The 24968-nt window shown below is 32.0% G+C and overlaps 1 protein-coding gene across 1 annotated transcript; it reads right to left on the bottom strand.

The window, feature by feature from the left end:
* Nucleotides 1–607: 607 nt before the first annotated feature.
* Nucleotides 608–15269, bottom strand: LOC100818196 (CCR4-NOT transcription complex subunit 1). Its single transcript, XM_026127857.2, has 37 exons — nucleotides 15180–15269; nucleotides 13923–14220; nucleotides 13524–13752; nucleotides 12845–13181; nucleotides 12623–12736; nucleotides 12402–12530; nucleotides 12134–12325; nucleotides 11849–12043; nucleotides 11458–11595; nucleotides 11186–11308; nucleotides 11008–11097; nucleotides 10840–10918; nucleotides 10648–10715; nucleotides 10284–10429; nucleotides 9437–9545; nucleotides 9207–9353; nucleotides 9071–9118; nucleotides 8730–8858; nucleotides 8402–8641; nucleotides 8175–8315; nucleotides 7990–8075; nucleotides 7807–7915; nucleotides 7243–7338; nucleotides 6965–7117; nucleotides 6088–6240; nucleotides 5233–5379; nucleotides 5012–5137; nucleotides 4896–4925; nucleotides 4634–4780; nucleotides 4266–4327; nucleotides 3431–3584; nucleotides 3133–3324; nucleotides 2931–3035; nucleotides 2526–2660; nucleotides 1788–2027; nucleotides 1522–1623; nucleotides 608–874 (listed from the first exon to the last, which is right to left on the bottom strand). Exons 1-37 carry the CDS (start codon nucleotides 15267–15269, stop codon nucleotides 767–769), a joined length of 5187 nt encoding a protein of 1728 aa, XP_025983642.2. The 3' UTR covers nucleotides 608–766.
* Between the last annotated feature and the right edge of the window lie 9699 nt (nucleotides 15270–24968).

Here is a 24968-nt window from a genome sequence, read left to right as displayed (position 1 = left end):
TTCCACATTATGCAATTTCAAGGAATAACCATCATAAAGAATAAAGTGGTAATCACATAGAAACTCAAGATGTCGAAGTCATGAAGTTAGCACTAAGAACACTTTAAGAAACACTTATTCATCAAGTATAAAAAATGCAAATAGAAATATAGTAATATCATTTTTTATGTAGCTTTTTTTAATATGAATTTTGTGATTTCTCCCTATTTTTTGGACAGTTTTCTACAACTTTGATAAAGATATGATTATTTTCCTAAATTTATTGAAAATTTCACAATTTTTTTTACATAATCTCATACAAAATATGCTTTGTATAGAAAAAAACTAAATGTTTCATGAAATGTTTTTACCAATATATATATATATATATATATATATATATAGATAGATAGATAGATAAATTTAATAGTTTTTGAGTTAGTATAAGAAAATATTTTTTTCAACCTCCACCTCTGATAGCAGGTATAAACTTTTGGCCTTTTTTAGTTAGAAATTAGAAGTAATAATACTATCGAGCTTATTTATAACAAACGCTTCCCCTAACAATTACTTTGTATCCCTCAGTTTCTTTTATTCGTTTATATGGGGATGTCTTAGTGAAGCTCTAGAAACAAGTACTATCATCTACAATTAAGAAGATAATTTCACTAAAACATGATTTACAATGTAGAAAGAGCACGTTTTAGTTTAACAATCCTAACTAACATGGTTAGCTAGCCTAGACAGAACTAACAAGCGGAAAAGAAAAGACTATGACCTATCAGACTCAGCTCTCATCCACTGGTTTTGGACCTGCTCGAGACACCACCGACTCAAAAAGTTTTTCAATCTCTGGCGTTATGAAACTCCGGTTCCGGAAATTGTACCTAGGGTTCTGGCAAATGACAAGAAAAAATGGCAAAGAGAAAATAAAAGAGATTCGGTTAATAACATGTGGAGGATAGAGTTTATGTTCATTTAAGTTAGAGTTTTTTTTCATGTAAGTTTATTTTTTTAATTTTAATCCTTTTAAGTTGATGTTTTTCTAATTTTGATTTTTATAAAATATTTTATTAATTTTTAGTTTCGGTAAGTAAGTTTGTATTTTTTTTAATTTTTGTCTATAAAAAATTATAATTTTTTATTTTTGGTTCCTGTAAAATAAAAAAACATAAACTTATGAGAATTAAAAGTGAACAAAATATCTTATAAGATATTTAAGTTAATATTTTTTCAATTTTAATCCTTATAAAATATTTTGCTAACTTTTAATTTTAATAAATTTGTGTTTTTTCAATTTTGATTTATATAAGATTATAATTTTTATTTTTATTTTTAGTCCTTTTAAAATTAAAAAAAGATACAAACTTAAGGAGATTAAAAATGAGTAAAATATTTTATAAACATTAAAATTAAAAAGACACAAACCTGAAACCTAAAATTAGAAAAATGAATTTATAGGAATGAAAAGTAAAAAAAAAAAAACATCAACTTAAAGAAATATATAAAAACATATTTAAGCCATAAAATAAAAGGATATACCCTGTACAACTCCAAAAAAGTAATGAGGATGCCCCAGGGATGAGGACGTTCAACAAATAGGCGTTCTAGCAAGACTCTAGTTATCTGTTCTTGGATAACTTCCTGCTATGCCAAAACATGAAAATCCCAGTTAAATATATGCTATCCAGACCATATAAAACATAATTGGAAACACAAGTTTAATAGAAAGAAGCACAAAACAGGCTTGATTTGAATTTATTTGATTTAAAGCTAAAGATAAAAACATGCCACGAGTTTAGATGTACCAGGTTTGAGTCTTCAAACAAGTGCAGAAGGAGGAGGGAAAAATAGTGTGTATTGGTATTAGGATAACGCAGTTGGTTGGCAATAGCATTTAGGAAAAGGTAGCGCCCTTCAGAGTCCAAGTCCACAATTAGTGTTTTGAAAATATCCAATGCAGTATCAACTGAAAATAAGGCTACGACGGGGACAGCGTTTGCTGATGTTTGTGTATGGGGAGTTCGTTCCTGAAGCTGATGGATTGCCTATACCAAAACATAAAAAAATTGTTTAAGACTCAACTAGTAACAGCTACAACTTATAGTTAGTCACAGTTCAGTTACTAATTGTTACTTGGTTGTCATTAAAATTGTCCTTAACTGACAGCAGTTGGTCTTTTCTAGTCTAAACAGTAAGAAGTTTTACTCTTGAAGGATGGAAGCTAAACATAAACTCAACACAAATCTTCAATATTGAATCATTAATTCTCCTAATGAAAGTTGTTGGCCCATGACACATTTACTAATATAAATACTATAAAGAAAAAAAACAACTTTTTTATGCATTATCTAGAATTGTGACACAAGTCTACATATTAAAAAATATTAGAAAGAAGAAAGGATATGACTCCAATCAGTCAAGATTTATAGTATTACGCTCTAACATGGTTAAGAATAACTTCAGTAATTTTGAAGCTCCGTGTGGTTATTGACTCATTTGCATTAATGCGGAGGTAAATATTAAAAGTTTTCAATTTAAAGTACCTGCATTCCTACATATAGCACAAGCGAATTAATTAATGGCCGATTGTATCGAGTCCCAGCAGAGGCTGCTTCATTTGGTGAGAGAAGCAGCTTATACTTCAGTTCAGATAAAAATGACCAACTCGGTTGTCTTGTCTGCAGAAAATTTGATTGAACAATTGTAGAAAAAAAAAAGAAAGTAAAAAAAAATGAATATAGAAATAAATAAGCTAAGCAAGACAATATGTAGAACAAAATAAATTATAGTGAACAATTAAAGAAATAAAAAAAAATTCAGCAAAAAGAATTCACAAATTATAGATTAGCAAAAAATGCAACAAACATAAATACATAATCATTCTACTGAATTATAATAGAAAACCATCAATTAATAACAAACCAATTCAAAGAGGGATGGGGACAGGCCTTAAGGTATTCATCTACATGGGTCTTTATCTGCTTTGCTTTAAGTGCTGCATCAACCTCCGACAGAATGCTCGGCGATTGGTTTATTTCTTGAAGCAAATCAATCTGTGTACAGAAGAATAAGGCTGTCACATCAACTACGTCAACTTAATGCTCCTTAATCTTAAACAAACGTTTAAAGGTAGGTAAGAGATTCTAAGACCTTCAATTTAGGAGTAGATGGGTCTGGCAGCCTCATACTACGCGGACATGCACTTAGAATGATATTCCTCATCTGTATGCAACTTGAAGGAATAACATCACAAAAGGTAAAGTGATAATCACAGAGAAACTCCGGGAAGTCATGAAGTAGCACTAAGAGCACCCTAAGTGTGCCTTTATAGAGGACACGAACCTGGTCATAAAAAAGTACAAAAAAAAAAACAAATGTAGATGTAAGAAGCATTATTGTGCATAGACCCAGTTGGAAGCAAATAATTGAGGCCGAGATATAGACAAACCGGTTCTCCTAGTTCAGCATGCCTCAGAAAAGGCTCCATAAATTGGAACAGATCTACAAGCAACCTTTGGATATAAGGCCAACCTTTTTGACCATTACCAGTCAACATTTTTGGCATGAAGCTCCTGTGACTAATCAACTCAAGCCATGCAAAACTGAAGAAACATTTCCACAAAGGAACCGAGTTATAAAACAATATCAAACAAAACAAGTATTAAAAATGGATATATATGATAAAAAATGATTTGTAGACTTTACAGACAAAGAATTGTTAAGAAAGAGCCATTAGGTTCAATTTATTACTGAAAATAATAATCAAACGAACTTAATAAAAGATACTCACTCCAAACAATGATAAATGGCCTCAGGACAATTAACATACGTAATCATTCCAATATAGTATGCAAGTGGGAGCAAAATACTTAATGGACTTTAGTATACAAATACAGGTAAGAAAGTACTGCATTTTGTATTTCTCTTGTATAGATACAAAGAAAATGCATTATCAACTTATCATTGTGCATCATATAACATAAACACAAAAGTTTCAAATTCTATTATAACAATTCCTAGATAAGAGCCACCATAACCATAACCAAAACCTCTTGAAAGCATGCTAAAGAAGAACTCTAACTAAGATCTCTCTACAAGGACATTAAGCAAAAGATACATGGATTTAGCAAGGAAAGATCCAACAATGTAAACTAGAAGCAAATGATCCCTAATCAACATTATTTTCATCTTTCCACAAATAAGAATTGGAATTCTTAATGAATCCAGCAAAATACTTAAACCACAGTACAGAAAACTATGAATCATAAGTAGACAAACCTAACCTGAATGCAGGAACTTTAAGCGGCTGTAAAGCATGAAATGCATTGGCAAAAACAGTCAAAATCTGCAATACATGAAGTGGTATTAGTCAAACACACATGCCTGTAATATTAACTTATTTGGTGCTTGGAAAGGGGATTAAAATGCATTGGCAAAAGCAATCGAAATCAACACAAACAAAATAACCAGCTTAATCACCAGCTGATTACTGGTCAATCATAAACGCATCTACTGATAAAATTCAACAGTTTCAAACTCACAAAACAAGTGTAACAATGTTTCTGGGTATTAACAAGTTGAACAGTTGTTTGTACCCAATAATTAAACTAATACAAATACTATTGAAGAAGTAACTGAAAGTGACAAACACCTGGAGATTTGCACCATCAGTAACAGGCTCTAGCAAACCAAGATCTAGAAGCCAGTTGATGAATAATCTGAAAACTGGCCTTGGATTAAACAAGGCATTCTTCTCCTCTGCATCTTTTATAATGAATCGGACAGTAACTGCCATAATCTGCCATGAATCAATGGGAAACATTAGACTACAATTATATATAATTAATAAAGCACAAAAGAAAGAGAGGGGGAGATAGAGAGAGAATGCATTCAAATTTTAGTTTATTACACACCTTGGAAAGAAGAACAAGTTCGTTTGATCCCTGTTCCAACAACCAATTAAACAGCTAAGATGCTAAAGCTACCCAAAAGAAAATAAGAGAAACGAAAAAGATATACATCTGAAAACCTTCAAGATTGAGAAGACAAGCTTTGCATAAATATCAATTGCAAGAAATGACATTGTCGGTGGTTGAGATTGCAGTGACCCCAAATTAATCACCTCAGTGGATAAGCAATGTGCAATAGCTAGTTCCTGGAGAAAAAAGCAAGGTTAGATCGACAATCCCCTTTAAGCATGAATTGTCACCATCAAGAAAAGAGTAACCGGCATGAAGAAAGAAATGCCACCATCAATTGTCGGAAAAAGTGATCTGTAACATCATCCCCTTTAAGCAGCCCATTCTGATGCAATTGTAAGATGAAGTGGGCTGAAGCTGTATCATTGGCACCAGGAAATTCACATATCCTGTACCATTCTTTAAACAACACGGCAACCTACAATATGTGCATGATAAATATTCAACTTCAAGTATCATTCTGAAACTATATTGTGTTATATACCCAGGCATTCAGAGCAAGATTGTTCTTATAATAGTCATAAGTCATAACTTTCAAGTATCTTCCATGTTTTCTTTCATGACTCTATCAATTTAGCAACAATTCCATATTTTCTCGACAAGTATGTAATATGAAACGCATCTGTATCAGATTTTAGGGTTTCCAAATTTTAGTTTTTAACAGCACAAAGTTTGGCAACAGACCAAAATTCAGAAATTACTGGTTCTAAATTACAACTCTTGTGCCCAAGTGGAGGCAGTGAATTTTTCAATTATTTTTGCATCATAACTTCACAAAATATAGAATTCTCACTCGTTGTATTCATTCTCCTATCCCCAGAGCTTATAGATCTTACAAAAACACACACAAAAAGAAATAATCATGCTTCTAAGAGCAATTTAAGGTGTAATCTGCTCAAACTCTTCCATATTCATATACAATAAATTATTCTACTCAGTCAAACCTCAGGTACTGCTAGCGGAAATGAATCTTGGATTACATTAGAATCAAAAGTGGCACAAGGCATCAAAAGTAAGACTTTTTATTTACAGTCAAATTATAAAGCAGATATGATAGATATCCAACACAATTTGTGCCAAATAGCCATGCAACAAAATTCAAACTTATATATCAATTTCAAGATACCTGCTTGCAGAACCCAGAAGGATCTGGTTCAACAGAATCTACCCCTTTGAATTCTTCCTTGTTTGCATAAAAAAATGTAGAACTGAAACCTTCTCGATGCTTCCTTCTCAAAAAGAGTTGTTGAGTAATCTCTGTATCAATGGTGTTTTTTGCCTGTAAAATAGTAGATAGCATGAAAGGTAACAAGCCTGTAAGTATTGGAACGAACAGATTATTATTATTCATAACCAATGTTTATCACTGTAAATTAAAAATCAGAAGAGAAATGGCAGTTTTAGCCACCCAAGTTAACCAATTGTTTTACTAAAGTGAAAAGTCATTTATCAAAACTTCAAGGATACACCAAAAAAATCTATAAAATGAAAAATCACATAATACAAGATGTATTATCAGGATTAAAGAAGGAAAGCCATTACCTACACAAATATAAATTGATACTGTCCCTCTTTTAGTTTACTCTTCATATTTTTGTAGCCTTGCAATTCTTTTTAGTTTAGTACATCTTCATTCTCATTCAAAAAAGGAAAAGGAGAAAATAATTTGACCTATGGAGGTGCTTTTTACTCGATCCCCTTTTTGTTTCACCAGAGTTGACTATAATGCAGAAAGCATTTCAAACAGTAATCAAATAATCACATACAAGAAAGTATACAATTTGATTGTTACAAACCCAAATTTTTTACAGAGGTGACCAATTGGTAGTTCACATGTATCCTTACTATATACTTCAGTAATTAAAACAATGGAAACATCATATAAATTATGGTGCAAATACTGTAAAATTATTTGTTATCACCAAATAAAAGAAGCAACAAAAGCACAACATCTTCTTCACTGCCACAAATAACTATAACCACAAACACATTTAGCAGCTAACCTTATCAGCAGCAACCTGTTCAATGACTGCAAATCCCAGATCAATATTATCATTGGTGACAAGTTGCATAGCTTGTTCCAAAATTTCATTAGTAATATTTAAGTTTTGAAGTGAATTCCTCAGTTGACTATATATTGATACCCATAATGGTTCCTAGAAGAAATAGAGATACATTAGGCAGATGAAAATAAAACAAAACAGATCCTAAAAGCATATAATGCTAAAAGGATTTGCTAAGATAGAAACAAACAGGATAGATTATCATTTATGGAAATTACTTTGCATGTAACATGAGCCCAACTCCCAGCAAGACTAGTAACCATCAAGTGTGCTGCCTTTAATATACGCGTCTGATCAGATTCCATAGCATAATCCTGCAAATGAATTACATAAATTAAAATCAAGCAAAACAAACTGGGTATGAGAACAAGCTTTAAAAAAGGCTTCCAGTTACAACAAGAATACAACAGCCATTTCTATATACATTACCTACCAAGCAGCAGTTGAACAGATATTATAAAAAACTTCGTACTCCATTGCCCAGAGGCTCTTCGCTATGCGAAGGTATGGGGGAGGGATGTTGTACGCAGCCTTACCCTTGCATATGCAAAGAGGCTGTTTCCGGATTCGAACCCATGACCAACAAGTCACCAAGGCACAACTTTACCGCTGCACCAGGGCTCGCCCTCAGTTGAACAGATATTATGACATTTAAAAAAATGTGGCATTATAAACTATAATATCCTAGATATATCAACTGTAGCAAAGATTAAATTAGGATATACAACAAATGGAATTGTGAAATCAAGCAGTTAGAAGCAAGACTTCAATGATAAGTAAACCTTTAAAACAAGCTCCATGGTTGTTTTTGTTGCCATGATAACAGTTCTCTGAACAAAACTACTAGATGCTATCTCTTTGATAGCCCTGTCCATTGCAATGGGTACCACACTGTAATTAAAAAATAGTAACTCAGTCATATAGATTCAAACAAGAAGAAGAACAATATAGTGAGAGCACCATACCTATTAAAATACATTTGCAACCCAAAACCACCAAGTTTTTCGTTGATAATAGCACGAGTCCCAATATCAGGTATCTGTATTGGAAGCTATAAACACAAGAAGTAGGAATCAGTTATGCTTAAAAATAGTATGCCATTAAGCTTAAAAATGGTACAATAAAGAGAAACAAGTTTTAGGTTCCAAACCCGGCTAATAGAAATAGGAGCTGAGGCAGGAGTTGCTTGTAACAGTACTTGAGCAGAGGAAAGTTGATCAGACAATCCCAGAGGTGTAAACTTTTCATCTTCCATCAATGCTCCCGAGGAAATATGAAGAGGACCAGCATACTATCAACCCATAAATATGCAAAGAAATAATATATAAATTATCAAAAAAAGAGGTCAGTGGAGCCCAAAAGTATGTAAGAACATACCTGAGACACTACATGTGGATGAGCCCCCGTATTGGATGGATTGGTGACTACAAGTGGTAATTCAGCTTCATTTACTGGAGGTACAGGGCCACATTTTAGATCAATAATCATTTTTGATGATGCCCCGACATCTTTATTAGAGAAATCAGGATTTCCTTCCATTTCTCTTTTTCTATCCTTCAGCAGGAGGGAAGTTGGTGTGACATCCATCATATCTACACCAAGATGTTTTAACAAAACCTGTATAACACAAGATTTCGACGAATAGCTGGATGAGAGACATAATTATGCCAATGACACTCCAGCAAGGAGAAAAAAAAAAACTGACCTCTATGTCAAACATGAGGTTCATTTTCAGGTTTGGCATTGAATAAATTTCAACAAGCAATCTCAAAATGCCCTTAGTCCAAGGATTAGAAGGTTCATATGCAATACTGCTTTGGCATGATTTGAGGATCTATGACACAAAATTGAATGAAAATGTAGCACACTATTGAATATAAATATAAAAAAATAATCATAATTATTGGGAAACACCCAAGTCCCACATCAACTAGAGATAAAATCAATATAGGGTATATAAGCGAGGGACAACCCTCACCCTTTGAGTTAACTTTTGGGGTTGAGTTAGGTCCAAACTCACATTCTAAGAACAATCATAGATTGTACCTTTGATATAAATGGAATAACAGCAATCATTAGCCCCTTCTCATATGCCTAAACCACGGAAAACAATTCGATAAGTAAAAGATCACTTGAAATGCCATCTGCTCCTGAAATTAAATATATCCAATTTGGGAATCACCTCTATAATCAAAGATTTTGGGTCTATTTCACGAGCCTTCAAAACCTGATTCCGGCCAATTGTTAACTTTCCAAGCCAGCTGCCCAAATTTTTAAGCAAAGAGCGTTCCTCTGAACTTGATTTTATGAGCTCTGATCCTAAAAGAACCTGAATATTTTGCAAAAACCATGTATTATTTCAAAGGCACATGTTCACTTCAATCAAGAAGGGAACAGAAACAAGGCTCAAACCTTGCAATTTTCATAAGTTGCCTGGATAATCTCTTTGTTCAAAGCCTTTGAATTAACTTTATCCAGGAATTTCAGGTACAAGTCATGAAAATTTGGCTCAATGCTTGCTCTAAAAAAAGGTATCATTTGGTATAAGTGGAAGTAAATGGAGGTACCAATTTGATAAGATAAATATTTGAGCTGTATTGTAGTATGTGCTGAAAAATAAAGGGAGTTGAAAAAAAAAGATTTAGTATACTGGCACATAAAACATGAAACACCGTCCATCTCTAATTCCCCAAGCAACTCCTTCAGATCCTGAGTTTTAATGACTTCCTGTTCTCTGTCAGCTTCTATCATTGAGTTCTATCTTAAAATTCAATCTAGAGAGAAATGACAAAATATTAAAAATGGGTTTTTGTTTCATCTAACAGTCCTCCTTATTTCCATGTTGAAGCTCGGTCAACAAATTAGGTAATTCTGGGTTCAGTATATTTTGTATGGAAAATTGAGTACACTGAAAATATCTAAGAATTCAACATAATTCATAATGCAAGAATACAACGTGATTTTATACCCTAATCCTGTTATACTCTGGTTAACAATGCAGTAAAGTAGGACTTAAAACAGATCCAAAACCAAATTTTCGACTTTCTAAAATCTGTTTAAGTACCCTGCATTTCTTAGTTCTCTATTTACCCCAACAGTCCATTTAAAGTTCCCCGCTGCATTTAATCACCATGAAACCCCAAGTATAGTCACTATCTTCAATCTTCACGGTATATATACCCTTGCACATATATCTACGTGGATGGAACTTTTTACAGCAATTACATGATACATGATGTAACTTATAAATCATGCTAACCTTTTCATAACCATATATTGTGCAAACCAAGGATAATACTGCTCTTTCAAAATTTCAGTGAACTCTTTTGCTTTAGAATCAATGTTAGCCGCAAAAGTATTATTAATCATAAGTGATATCTTGTCCTGAACCTCTGACCCTGGAGCCTGTTAACATCATAAAAAAGCAGGTGAAAGAAATCCAAATTTAGATTTATATAAGAAATTAAAGTAAAATCGGGAGCGGATGAAAAATGAAACACTTGAAAACTATTTTGTAAGAAAATATATAAAATCATCAAGAATCTATAACAACTGATCAAATCCATTAACAAAACTCAAGAAAGCAGCCAATCTGATAAATTTATTGTAAAAGGCTAGAGCACCTCAATAGGAGTTTCTCTTTTCTCAGCAGCAGCAGCCAACGTTTCAATGTTCAAGGCAGATCCAAACCCTACATCAGATGCACAGATCAAAGGAACACAATGTATCTTCAGAAATAACAAGCAGAAATAAAGGCTAATATTTATGGCTTTATGCTAATCAACAGGAACTGTTCACAGTTAACAGAAATATACTGATTGAAGTAGCTCCACGGGAAGGACAAACAAATCCACGAGACGAAGGCATTGAGGAGGTGCTGACTGCGCTATGTAACTGCAATTGTAACAACAAAATTAATATGAGCATGAGCAAGAGTGCAATAAAATAAAGCATGGGAAACTGAGAAATTGCAAAGTACAGACCTGAGAACAATCTATTATAGATATATGCAGCCTCTCCAACTCCTCAGAATGTTGTCTAGAGGTAACTAAGTCAGTATGAGATTTAAGAACCTGTAGTCGAAAAAGGTCAGATAGCACAGTAAAAATGAAAATCAAATGAGGCCAGGGCAGGCTGATAAACAAAATATTAATGTAGAACCTTCAAAAAGGTAGCAGTTGTCTCAACACAGAGACTCAGAACAGCACCAGACTGATGAAAAGATTTTCCAGAAAGGTTCTGTGATCCACCAAAATGGGCATCCTTTAAGAACCCGAGGCACTCCTGCAAATCCTAAATATGTCAGCCACTTTTCTTCTACAAAAAACTCAGGGGAGTACAAATTAAAATGCACAAGACCAAAAGGCTGCATAAATCTGTAATGTTAATGTCTTAAAAAATTAAAATCAAGGCATGAGGGAAGGCATTATTACCTCAAAAAAGACATCCTTGTATGTGGTTAAGTTTCTACTCAACCATTTCTCAAGGTCAAGGAATTCTTTTCTTGATGCAAAAGCTGCTAACCTTATACTATAATAAGAGGGAATAATTTCCACCACGGATGATAGAATCTGTAAAACAAACATGAAACAAGAGTTAAAAATGGGAAAAGATAATAGCAAAGACAAGGGATTGGCATTGGTGAAGACAAATATGAAGGCTTATTGCAAAGTAACTTAAAGGGCTCAACGAGGGTGAGAGCTGCATATGTTAACAAATTTTAGATTTTAGATTCAAACAAGAAAAACTATGATAACCGACAGTGAAATCTATCTATCAGGAAAATGACCAAAATGAAAAATACACACTTTACAAGAGAACAACCTTTAGCTCCTGGCAGATGTCCACAATTCTTATAATGCTGTCTGCATCATTGTTTTGAGAATCCATAAGCCCTCTCAAGACCAGATTGGGGTTAACATGCCAAAGCTGCAGAATGATCCCACTGCCTGCAGGACTTTTTACTATCATGGGAAACACAATCAGAGATACTTCCCGTTGCAAGAGGTTGTAGGCAGTCTGCAAGAACAACAAATGCAAACTAAATATATCAAGACATGAAACGGGATGCTGTGGAGAACCAACGAATATGAATCCATTATATTGTACATTTATATGTGCCATCCCAAGAAGCAAGACTTCAGGACAGTGTTTAAGGGGATAATCAAGGATGGATCGAACAATGCTGGTGTGACCCTTCTCAGCTAGCAGGCAGAGGACATCTAAAAGGTCAAGACACAGCCATGCATTATTTGCATGTTCATTTTGATGCTTGTGGTAATTAACTGCATCAACATATGCCTGCACAGAAATTTGTTGTCATAAAGTTTTGGAGATGGAAACAAGAAGCAGCAAATGTACAGAAATAACATCATACCAGCTGTCTTCCTGAGCGTGCAAAGGTAAACATTTCTGGTAGTGCTGATACAGCATATTTAAGGAAAGACAGTTGACCCTCAGTGTTCTTCCAAACAGATCCACATATGGCATGGAGAGGAAAAGGTTCCTGCTAGGTTCATTTTCAGAATTTTATGCCAGAGTTTTCATGTCAATCAATTAAGCTCCAGGAAAAGGATATGTAAAGTTCAGATATTATACCTTACAGGCATGTTTGTATACTGACATGAGAAAAAAGAATGCTTCTTCACAAGGAAGGAAAAACCCTTCATGGTCAAGATTTTCTATAACGCGTATCCAATTGGTTTGTGGTGCCTGTATCAGAAAAAAGAAACCATTTACTTTAATTTATTCTAATTTCAATGACTGGAATAAAAAGCCTATAACAACATGAAATTTCAAGTTTTATTGAAGAAAACTCACTAGTTGCTTCACTGTATCTATCAAGACATCAATATTCCAAGAGTTCAGAAGCGGCAACTCAGACACATTGTATCCATGGGCTGCACGAAATGTTAAGTATGTGTTCTGGTTGTCCTCCAGCCCAGTATTACTATAAGCAATAGCGCCAAGCAATTTAGATAGCGCATTATCAGTTAAAGGTAAGAAGAGCGAGAGTATCTCCTTGCACCCTGAGACATCAACCGTGCAACCATAGCCTAGTTCCTTCACGATATCTCCTATGTTAATTTCCTTCTGTATGTCTGCTAAAATAGCATCAAAATCATTTTCTCCACTGTCATGTAACAACTCCATATTCCTGTAAAGAGACAGGGAAAGCTACTAAGCAGGCATGCAATTAAACATTATGAATGAATTAATTACTATTACTAACTAATAATATACAACAAACATACAATTATATTTAAAAGTGGATGCATGTTTTATTTTACCAACATGATAAATTTAATTAATGATTAAAAGGTTTTATACTAACCACTTAGTCAGGGGTTAAATCAAATAAGTTTCAATATCATTGACTGAATGATGAGTAGTTAACCTGATAAAATGGTTATCAGTCAGTGATCCGTGATTAACATGACTTTTGACCACAATTGTATCACCCATACAATACAATAAGGATAACTAAATAAGTTACAACCTTAAAAAATCAGCCTCGTTCATCTCATCAGGAAGCAATCGAGTCAAGAAAAAAGGTGGTGTATCTTTGAATTGGACAAGTGACAATATCTGCATAAAGGAATCCACATGCTTGGAAAGACCCTCAGACTGCTTTAGGAACATGATAATATTGTGAATTTGCTCATGGTAACTCAAAGAACTAGGGTTGGCACACAATTCCTCAATCCGAGCTATGGAGAAAATTTTGCCTAACAGGAGGAATATTTCAGGTCAAATATATAATAATAATAAATAACACGGGAAAATATTGACACTGATCATGAATTAACATTGCAAAAAGATATAAACATTATTTGTCAAGTAAAATGTATGTAGGAAAAACAATAAGAACTGAAATAGAAATTAACTTCATACTTACCACACAGCCTGGCATCAGGATTCTCAGAATCAGATAAAGCAAGACCGATGACAATTTTTTCCAATAAAGATAACTGCAATCTGTTACAAAAACTTTCTAAAAAGCTTTCATTAATTTCTATATTCCTCATTGACTCAGAAAACACTGTACTGAAGTTTAGTTTGCCCAAGAGGTGCTTAATGACTGCCCCAAGAATTGGCTCATGCTGCGTGTCTTCCATATCTCTTCTGACATAGTCATAGTGATCCAAGCAAGTTTGAAGCAGCAAAATGCATCCAGCGGTTCCAAATTCTGTGAACTGTCAGCAGAAGAAAGAACACATCAATAACCAATCCAATCAGAGTGACAATACAAAGAAGATTCCAAATATGAATCAATTAAAAAATAAAGAGCAACCCGAAGCAAATCTAATAAGGTCTCTGGCGAAACCAATAATTTGCCTGGTATTAGAAATTAGGGTAATTCAAAGGGTAGCAAAACACAAAAACAGAGCACTGAACAAGACAGGATATGAACAAAGATGCAAGTCCATAAAGCATGGAGAAAAGTAATAATAATATCATAGAACTTCCCATAGGATGTGTGGCATAAATAAATCATTGTGAAATGTGTCATATATAGACTCAAATACTCATATTATGAACCACCAGAAAAAGAAAAAAAATAAAGATTATCAGTACAGCTAAAGCCCCTACAGCGTAATCTTCTGCAAAGGCAAAACCTCATCAGTTAACAATTTCATAATCATACCCCAATTCAGTAGAACACAGTAGTAAGCAATTTTTTTTGTTTGAAAAAACCAGAAATTTTTATCGGCAAATATTAATTTTAGTTTGTTAGTTTTTGTGAACTTTCCCTCATTCCCTTTCTTCTTAAGCACCCAATCAACCTTATATCTCCCATTGAAAAAACCAGATTGATTCTTCATGTCACAGGAAGATAAGATAACAATAAGTAATGTAGCATTAATTCCCTCCTAAAACAATATCTAATGTGTATCTTTCCCTTTACAAACCTACTAAAAATCCACCTACAAAAAATCCATAAAAGCATTCCCACGTGGTGGCAAAATTAAAAGCATTCTTGAACACACAAGCATGCGTGCATGTCAAGTCAATTCAAAAGTCGAATCCAAAAGATAGGGGTCAAGGAAGAAACTTTATCAAGCACGCAGCATAAACAAGAAATTCGAAAGAAACCCAGAAAAAAGATTAAGTGTGAAAAAGAAAGATCCCAGTGAGTGAATGAATGAATAACCTGAGAGAGTTGGCGGAAAACGGAGTCAAAGTTGACTTCGTTCAAAGAACTGAGGAGAAAGCGAATCTGGTTGGAGGAGAAGTTGGCCATGGTGGTGGGCGAGGAATTACGAAGAACAAGAGTCATCACAGGGAAAGAAAGCTGAAATTGGTAGAGAAGAAGAACAAGAAAAAAGAATGAGTGAGGTTTGACTTTTGAGTAAAGAAGAAGAAGAAGAGAAGGTGGTTTTACTCCTGTGCAGTGTTAACGTAGTCTCATGCAAAATTAGACACACCTACCTACGAAATATCACCTTTTGACTTCATAAATGTCTATATTTATAAGGGATGGTTTGTTTTTTTTTTTTTCCTAAATAAACGTTTTCTCTCTTATTTTTTTTCTAGTCTATACTACTTTACAATTTAATTTCTAATATATATTATTTGGGACTTTCTCTCTCCTTTTTATTTTTTTAATATAAAATATAAATATTATATTGTATAATCTTTTAATTGGCTTTAAAATTACTTATTTATTAAATTAAATTTTATAATTTTGTTTTCTATTTTTTTAAAGAAAAGATATACCGATAAAGAAAAAATAAAAAAAATTGGATAAAATTAGAGTACAATTTTTTAGTTACTTTATATGTATTTTTGCAGTTAAATTTACGTGCTGTTGATATTTTTTTGTTATGTTCGTTAATTAAAAAAATAAGAAAATTAGTTAGTAGTATTAAAATAAACTAAAAAAAACACAGTAAAGAAACTAATTGATACACATCTGTCTTATACAATAGACATAAAATTTCAAAGAGTAGTAACTTCTATATTGAAAATATCTTTAAAAATATATATTGAAAATATCTTTAAATAAAAGTATATTAAAAATATCTTTAAAAATATTTATTTAGCAATTATGTTTGGCTTAAGTGATAAGAATTGATATTTTTATTATTTATCACTTGCTGATATGAAAAGAAAATATTAAAATACCCAAAAATAACGACTAAATATGAGCTATTTTTTATAATAAAAATATATTGAAAATATTTTTAAAGACATTTAATTAACAGTTATTTTTTGCTGTCACCTCAATCAATGTGGCAAGAATATGAACTAGATACCTGATCCAAGGAGAGAGGACTCTAAATGATCATCTCCTTTTCAATTGCATTTCTAGTGAGACGGAGGAAGAAGAAAATGTACGGGAAAAATAGAAAAAAATGTGAAATTTTCTGACAACATGATCATAACAGAAACAATTATCCTAATATATCTCCATCTTAAGTTTTTCCTTAGCCAATGTAATTGTTTAAGTATTTTATAGATAATGCAATATAATGTTCTTCTATAAATAAATTGTTAAACAAAAAGTTTTCTCATATTTAATTAAATCTAATGACATAAACAAACTAATTATATTTAGTAATATAATTATATTAGAAAATTCAGATTTTAAATAAAAATATTCACCTAAAAAATATGTTAAGTAAATTAAATGATAAAAAATAATTATATTTAATAATATCATTTTCTTTAAAAAAATTAAAAAACAAAATTAAAAAATTTAATTTATTAAATAAGTAATTTTAAAACTAATTAAAAAAATTATATAATATAATATTTATATTTTATAATATTTTAATTAAAAAAAATGAGAGAGAAAGTCCCAAATAGTATATATTAAGAATTAAATTGTAAAGTAATATAGATTGGAAAAAAGGAAAAGAGAGAAGATGTATTTACACGAAAAAAACTAGAATGATTTGGTTGAGAGAATTATTATTCAACTAGAGTTTTGCCCGTGCGAACGCCCGGGCTCATACTCCTATTTGAATATTACCAACACGTGTTCATTTTAGGATTTGAGATTTCTTAATTGTTAAATATTAATAATCTTTAAAAAATGTACAAAAAATTAATTTAAATATTCAAACAGATAATACAGACTAAAAAGACTACTAATGTAAAAACATGTAACATATTGTGAAATCACTGCTAATGTAATTACAATTCAAAGTACAATGTCAAACACACATAAAATATGAGGTTCCATCTTGAATTAGGGTCTCTGATCCCAAACAATAAGTCTCGACAACTTCAATGGTCTGCAACAATAAATGTATATAATAAGTAAATAAAAATAAATCACAAAGTAGACAAAGAAAAATAACTTACATGTACTTGAAGCATTTGAAGATCTACATTTCATTGTCCCTTGGTTCTGTAAAGGTGAACAACCACATTCACTAAAGTGCAGGCTTTTTTCGAAAGCCCAAGTAATATTATTTGGAAACAACCAAAATTGAATCTAACTAAATAATATATAGCATAGAAAAATTAAACCCACAAACATAGAATAAAACATAATAATAATTGTATTGTTGATAGCAATGTTTAAACAAACAAAAGTAAAAAAAAAAAATTGTTCATTACCCGAGGGTAATTAAATTACAACATAATATATCAAAATAAAACAAAGATAAGTAATTAAATATTTCTTCAAGGTGAGTCAGCTTCATCCTCTGTGTCATCCCATGTAACTTGCTTCCTATAGAGGACCTCCCATAAATGTTGGTCAATGTTGTAGAAAAAGATGACCTCATCTCCAGCCTTCAAATGACAGTCACCTAAACAATGAATCCACGCGTCAGCAACACATGACATACCATTGTTCATGGTGATCATCCATTTTTGGTGCCTACCACTACCACAATCTACAACCATATATTTTTTTGATGCAGTTAAATAAATTGAAGCCTCTGGTGGCAGAACCTAGGTTAGAAGGAACACGGTGATTAAATATAAGAAGTCAACAATAAATAATATAAAGGATTATGATTAAATTAAGAAACACCTACCAATTGATAATTTTGATGTATCATATCTTCAGAGACATCAATGGTAAAAACATGGTGCCTTATGGTTGGGGCTGCCCTTTGGTGTAGAGGTCCCACAACGTCCACACTGAAAGTAGTATTTTTTGTCCCTTCCAACAAACCGCATGAGAACACTTTCGTGAATGCCATGGGTTCTCCTAAGTTCCTTGAGTCTATCACCAAAATAGAAACGGTTACCATATTTATGAAGCTTTATAAAATGTTTGTCTCCTTCGTAGTCGAATAACACATAATTTGGATAATTTGGGGACCATTGTCTATGATAAGACAAAGGAACCTCAATGACATTCTGCACATTAAAATTTGAAGCATATTATTTATTTGATATTAACATAAATAACTAAATGTTTAGGGGTGAGAGTCGTAACCTGTTGAACATGGAATGACGCTTCAAATTGGTGCACAATTCTCGGTACATGTAAATTTGATGGGCCCTAGATGAGAAATGTTTACGTAATGAGTAAGTGAACAAAGATGTACCCATTGAAAGGAGAAGATAAATATCGCAATATCAAACATGTAGTATGAACGAAAAGAACAAGGATAGAAGGATGAAGGCTACATGATGAAGCAAACTCGAACATATAAGAAGGTAAACATAAAGGATGGAAAAGTTAAACTTACAGCATCAAACACATTTGATGATGATGTATTCATAGTGTTTTGTGTTTGGAGAAGTCCTTCGACAAATGGGTGAAGATTTGAGGATACTGGGTGGTTATAGATATATATAATACTGCGTTTTAATTATGGGAGGGGGAGGGTGAACACTTATCAAGAACAATTAACAATGTACAAAGTAACCGATAACCTTTTACACTTCCCGTGCTAGTTTATTATGGTTACTGTTGTTGTGTTTTTATTGTGAGGCTATTACACTTCACGCGCTAGTCTATGATGACTATTGGTGTATAATTAAATAGTAATAAATAATTACATACAAAGGTTAAATTTTAAAAAATAATAACAGTAACTCTTTATCAAAAACAGTAATTATGTGTATATGGAAAAGATGATGTTTTTTACTTCCCTATGTATGAAATATGAATAGACACGTAGTGTTTTAACATTGGGAAATTGCACCTCAGCAAACATCTAGTAGTGTATTAATTACACGGGAAATTATACGTCAGGAAACATCTGGTAGTGTACTATAATAATTATGAGGGATGATGGATGTGACATCCCATTTCAAAGATTGAAATCAGAATACTGACGGTCACTACACAAAGACTATTAATATAATACATGCTGATATCCATAAGATAAAGTGTTAGTAGTCATTAGCACCTGTATAAACACAAATTCCAAAAAATCTGCTAACGGGACTTTGTAGGGGTCTATACGTTACCTTGAAAAGACAAAAGAAAGAAACACAAAAAATCAATATTCATGCATACAACATTATTTGTACACCGAACTAAATTTTTCAGTTAAAGATACAAAAAGGTGTTGTTGAATTTGGATTACTTCAGCAAAGTAACAATCGCCGGTGACTCTAAATTTGGATTACTTCAATTCAGGACAATAAATATTGCAAACAATATCAAAATTTCAACAAAGCTGTATTTGAAATGCCAAACACTGTTATTTGTGTAGTTTGTTGGTCTCGGTCAAAATTAAAAACCAATGTCAGTTAGGATATACCAAAATATAAACAAAATTAACTAAACAACAGAATACAAATGGTGCAACTTAATTTTTCAAATTATTATCTACAAAATGACATGGTTAAACACCCATAGAAAAAAATCATAACCAAAAAAGGCCAAAGACAATAAAGCAAACAAATATTAGGGCTGACATAGAAGGCTTAGGTAAAATCAAACAAATAAGGGCTGACATAGAAGGCTTAGGTATAATACACAGGAAAGGTAGAAGGAAAAAAAAGAAGCCATTTACAGTTGATGTAGAACACAAATAAGCAATTTACCTAGCAACAATGGATACAAAGAATCATAGAAATGGTAAAAGGTCGAACCAAATATAATACACAGGAAAGGTAACGTAAAAGCTAAAAAAAAAAATATACAAATGGGATGATCATGACTCTAATTTTCTGAAAACATGGTAATTGTTTTTCACCTCCTCAGTTACACCTTCACCATCCTGTCAAAATAGAAATACTGAATGATATAAGAAACAACCATTGGTTATCATAAAAATTGCAAGAAAAACAAAGTTTTAAGAAAGAAATTCACAGATGATAAAATGCAAAGCCACCACAAACTATCACATTGTAGAATTTGAAACAGAACCAAAAAACAGGATCACAAATCACAACAACTAACCAATTCATAACACTACAACTATGACAACAACATTAACAAATTCACAAAGGCATACAATAGAATGAAACAAAGAAGGTACCGCTAAAGGCTATGCAGAGGATGCAAGAACACAGGTTTGGATAACAGTGTTGTCTTGCCTTGTGAAGGGTTGCCTGAACATCCAAATATAATACACAGGAAAGGTAAAGTCTAAAGAAAAAAGAATCATAGACATCCACCAAAGAATGTATAAATTAATTTTTGAAATACAAAAGCTGTAAGTAGAATTTTATTTTCCAATATTAATACAAATTGAACCCAAATAAGCAATCTACTCAGCAGAAATGGATACAAAAGGTGCAATTCAATATTTGAAACAACAGAATGCACACACAAATAATAAGTATGTGATACAAAATGTACCATTGCTACAAAAGCAAACAAATTTTTATCTACAAATGACATTAATAAACACCCACAAAAAAAATCATAACCAACAAATGCAAAAGACACTAAAGCAACCAAATATTAGGGCTAAGGTAGAACACAAATAAGCAATCAACCCAGCAGCAATGGATACAAAAGGTGCAATTTAACATTTGAAATACGAAAGGTCCAACCAAATATAATACACAGGAAACGTAGAAGCAAAAAAAAAAAGGAATGATAGAAAGCACCATCAAGGTAGAAGAACGATCAGGAACACCCTCAAAATCGCACTTGTTGTCATAAAAATCTATCCTTTTGTTCTGTGAGAAAAAAATCAAAGCTTTAGTTTTCTTCGGGCTTGTATGCTCAACAAAGTAGGAGAACGATCAGGAACACCCAAATATTAGGGCTGAGGTAGAACACAAATAAGCAATCTACCCAACAACAATGGATACAAAAGGTGCAATTTAACATTTGAAACACAAAAGGTCCAACCAAATATAATACACAGGAAACGTAGAAGCAAAAAAAAAGGAATGATAGAAAGCACCATCAATGTAGAAGAACGATAAGGAACACCCAAACAATTAACCAAAAAAATTAAGCTTTGAAATAACTACAAAGAAAACGTACCTGTTGTGATAAAAATTGTTGCTTTTCTTGAGATAAAAATGAAAGCTTTAGTGTTGTCCGGACTACTATGCGAATCAAAGTAGAAGAATGATCAGGAACAACAAAAGAATAAACCAAAAAAATAAGCTTTGTAAGAACTACAAAGATAACACACCTGTTATGATAAAAATCGTTGCTTTTCTTGAGATAAAAATCAAAGCTTTAGTCTTGTCCGGGCTTTTATGCGAAACAAAGTAGTAGAAGGATGAGGAACACCCAAACAATAAACCAAAAAAAATTAAGCTTTGAAAGAACTACAAAGAAAACACACCTTTGTGATAAAAATCGCTGCTTTTCTTGAGATAAAAATGAAAGCTTTAGTGTTGTTTGGGCTTCTATGCGAAACAAAGTAGCTCGAAGTATCAGGAACACCCACAAAAAACATGGAAGAAAAGAAACGTTAAAGCAACAAAGAAAACCCCTCGTACACAGGAAGCGAAATGGCAAAAAACAAAAAGAAAAAACGCAGAAGACGGGTGGGCAAATGAAGACATGTGATGTTAAAAATCGCATCTTTAGCAAAAGACAGGTTCCGTTTATGGGTCTATGCACCTACGGTGGTCAAAATCACCGTTTTGTTGAGATAGAAATCAAAGCTTTAGTGTGTTGTTCGACCTTCTCTACGAAAGAAATAACATGCAATATAAGTTTAAGCAAAGGACCATGAGAAAGCTTTGTAAGAGATCAATATAAATGCAAACGTACCTCTAAAAATCCAAAAAATTGAAGCTTTAGTGTGTTCTTCGAGCTTCTCTGTGAAACGAAAAGCATGCAAAAAAAGAAACATCGAAGCAACAACGAAAACGCCCCCGTACTCATCAAAATCGCAGCTTTATTGTGTGCATCCACCTTCTCTGCCAAACAAAGAACACAGGAAGCGAAATGGCAAAAAACAAAAAGAAAAAACGCCGAAGACGAGTGGGCAAATGAAGAGATGTCATGTTAAAAATTGCATCTTTAGCAGAAGACGGGTTCTGTTTATGTGTCTATGTACCTAAGGTGAAGGAAAGGTAGTGGTGAGATAAGAAAGAACATGAACAATAGTACCAACACATTGTCTTCCATGTTTTTTTCTCACAGCAGAGAAAAGAAACACGAAACCAAGCAACAGCAAATGGGGCAACGAAAAGGCGAAATGGCCGTAAACGCAAAAAAGGAAAAAACAATAAATGTGTTGGTATTCGTAAAAGAAAAAAATAAAAAAGGAAAAAAAATAAGGTTGACAAAAAACGCTGCGTTGGGGGGGGGGGGGGGGCTACTGTAGCATGATTGGGCATTTTTGGGCGGGAAATGGGGCAACGAAATCGCGACACGTGGCACCCGAGGGCATTGTTTGTATATAGATAGATGATTTCAAAAATTAAGTGGGTCTCACATTTCTCTCTAACGTGTTGAATCACTTTTTGGACTTGGACGAGATTTGCACATGGCTTTTACTATTTACCTTTTCTTTTCTCACTTTCTTGTTTTTTTTTCTTGAGAAAGATGTATTCAATTAGGATTTAGAAAATTTTTAAACAATATCAAAAAATCTTATGGTAAAAGTCTCATTCAAATAAGACTATTAGAATTTTTTATATAAGCTTGATTTTAATTTTAAAAGTCATTATTTTTTGTTCTTATAATTTCACGATTCTTATATTTTTAGTTCTTATAGTTTGAAATTAATTTTTTTAATCTCTATAATTTATATTTTAATTCTCTTTTAGTCCCTGTAATTTAGAAGTATTTTTTTAGTTCTTATAGTTTATATTTTAATTCTCTTTTAGTACCTATAGTTTGAAAGTAATATTTTTAGTCCCTATAATTTGTATTTTAATTATCTTTTAGTCCTTACTACAAAAAAATATAAAAATAATTAGCTACAAATTAGTTATAAATTATCGATTATTTTTTATTACAAATTATTTTACGATAAATTAGTTACGAATTAGTTAGTAATATTTTTGTAATTAATTGTAATTGATAATACTACTCATATTTTGATGATAAGGACTAAAAGAGAATTAAAATATAAAGTATAGGGACTAAAAATACCACTTTCAAACTATAGAGACTAAAAGAGAATTAAAATACCAATGATAAGGATTAAAAAAAATCACTTTCAAAACTATAGGAACTAAAAAGAGAATTAAAATGTAAACGATAAGGACTAAAAAAATCACTTTCAAAAACTATAAGGACCAAAAAGATAAGAATCATGAAACTATAGAGATCAAATGAGTAATTTAATCAAGTCTTAAAAATTTTTTATTAAGTCACTGTATTTTTTAATTTTTAAAAAAAATTATAAGATTTTTCTAAGTTAAAACAATCTTTTAAAACCATAGTCCAATATATTTTCTTAATTTATTTTCCTTTTTATCATTATCTTCTTCACCTCCTTTTATGTACAAGGAGACATCTTAATGCACATCTACTCTTTTCTATACACATTCTTCCTGGATTGGGTTTGTTTTATGATACAATTGGGATTGTTCACCCGTAGTTGTTGTGTAGAGTAATTTGTTTCTTGGATTTTGAGTTTGTCCCTCCTAGCTGCTGCAGGATACTTTAATGCTCCCTTTTATAGGAGAGAAAGTATGAGGAAAGAAAACATGACTTACAATGTATTTTTTCTGATTGGTTAGAGAGAAGATTGAAGAAAAATGAAAGAAAAAGTTGACCTGTTTTTTCTTACTTTCATTAATATAAGAATTTTTTTAAATATAAGAATTTTTTTAAATTTCTTTGATATTAATGATTCAACTTCAAGTTCTCGGATTGTCTAAAACTGTTAAATTCTCAAATCTTGACTTATCAAAGCAATCCAAGCATTATAAGTAACAAACTTTTCAATTTCTACCAAAAAGTTAAACTTCTATTAACATGCAATTTAATATTTGATATTTGTGTTGTTTATGAATAAAAAAATATATTGTATGTACTATTTCCAGTTATTAATATAACACATCGTCTAAAAGGAATTACTGATTATTTTTTAAGTCATTTTATACTTTATATAAAACACTTAATTTTATTTTCATTCTTTTTTCTTATTAAAGATTTTAAGAATTTACGTTTTTTTACTGACAGTGATACATAATATTTTTATACTTTAATGTCTTCACATGACCCTTAATGACAAGGATAAAATTGATACATTAATAATATTTTTCTTTGAATAAAACTAACTAATTTACCCATTTTTATTTATTTATATAAATTTTCTTAGAAGTGTCTTATAACAGAAACAAGAGAGTAATACTATTATAAAATATTTATTTATATTTTAAAATTCTTACGAGCTTTATTTATTATTTCGGCCTTAGCACGCTAATCGATTAAAATCTTATATCTAAAAATAAAAGAATAAAATTATCAATCAAATTCAAGCAAGCACCCTGCCGCATAAAAGGACGATGTACCACGTTATGACTTATGAGTACCCATGTGTTGCAAAAAAAAAAAAAAAATTGTTTTGTAATAATCAATCGATTGAAAAACATAACCAAATGCTTGACATAGGATAAAAGACTCATCCGCATTCACATGAAT

The sequence above is a fragment of the Glycine max genome, chromosome 3, assembly GCF_000004515.6.
Source record: "Glycine max cultivar Williams 82 chromosome 3, Glycine_max_v4.0, whole genome shotgun sequence".
NCBI classification, from domain to species: domain Eukaryota; kingdom Viridiplantae; phylum Streptophyta; class Magnoliopsida; order Fabales; family Fabaceae; genus Glycine; species Glycine max.
The sequence above is the reverse complement of the archived record's forward strand: the minus strand, read 5'-3'. Positions and strand labels throughout refer to the sequence as shown.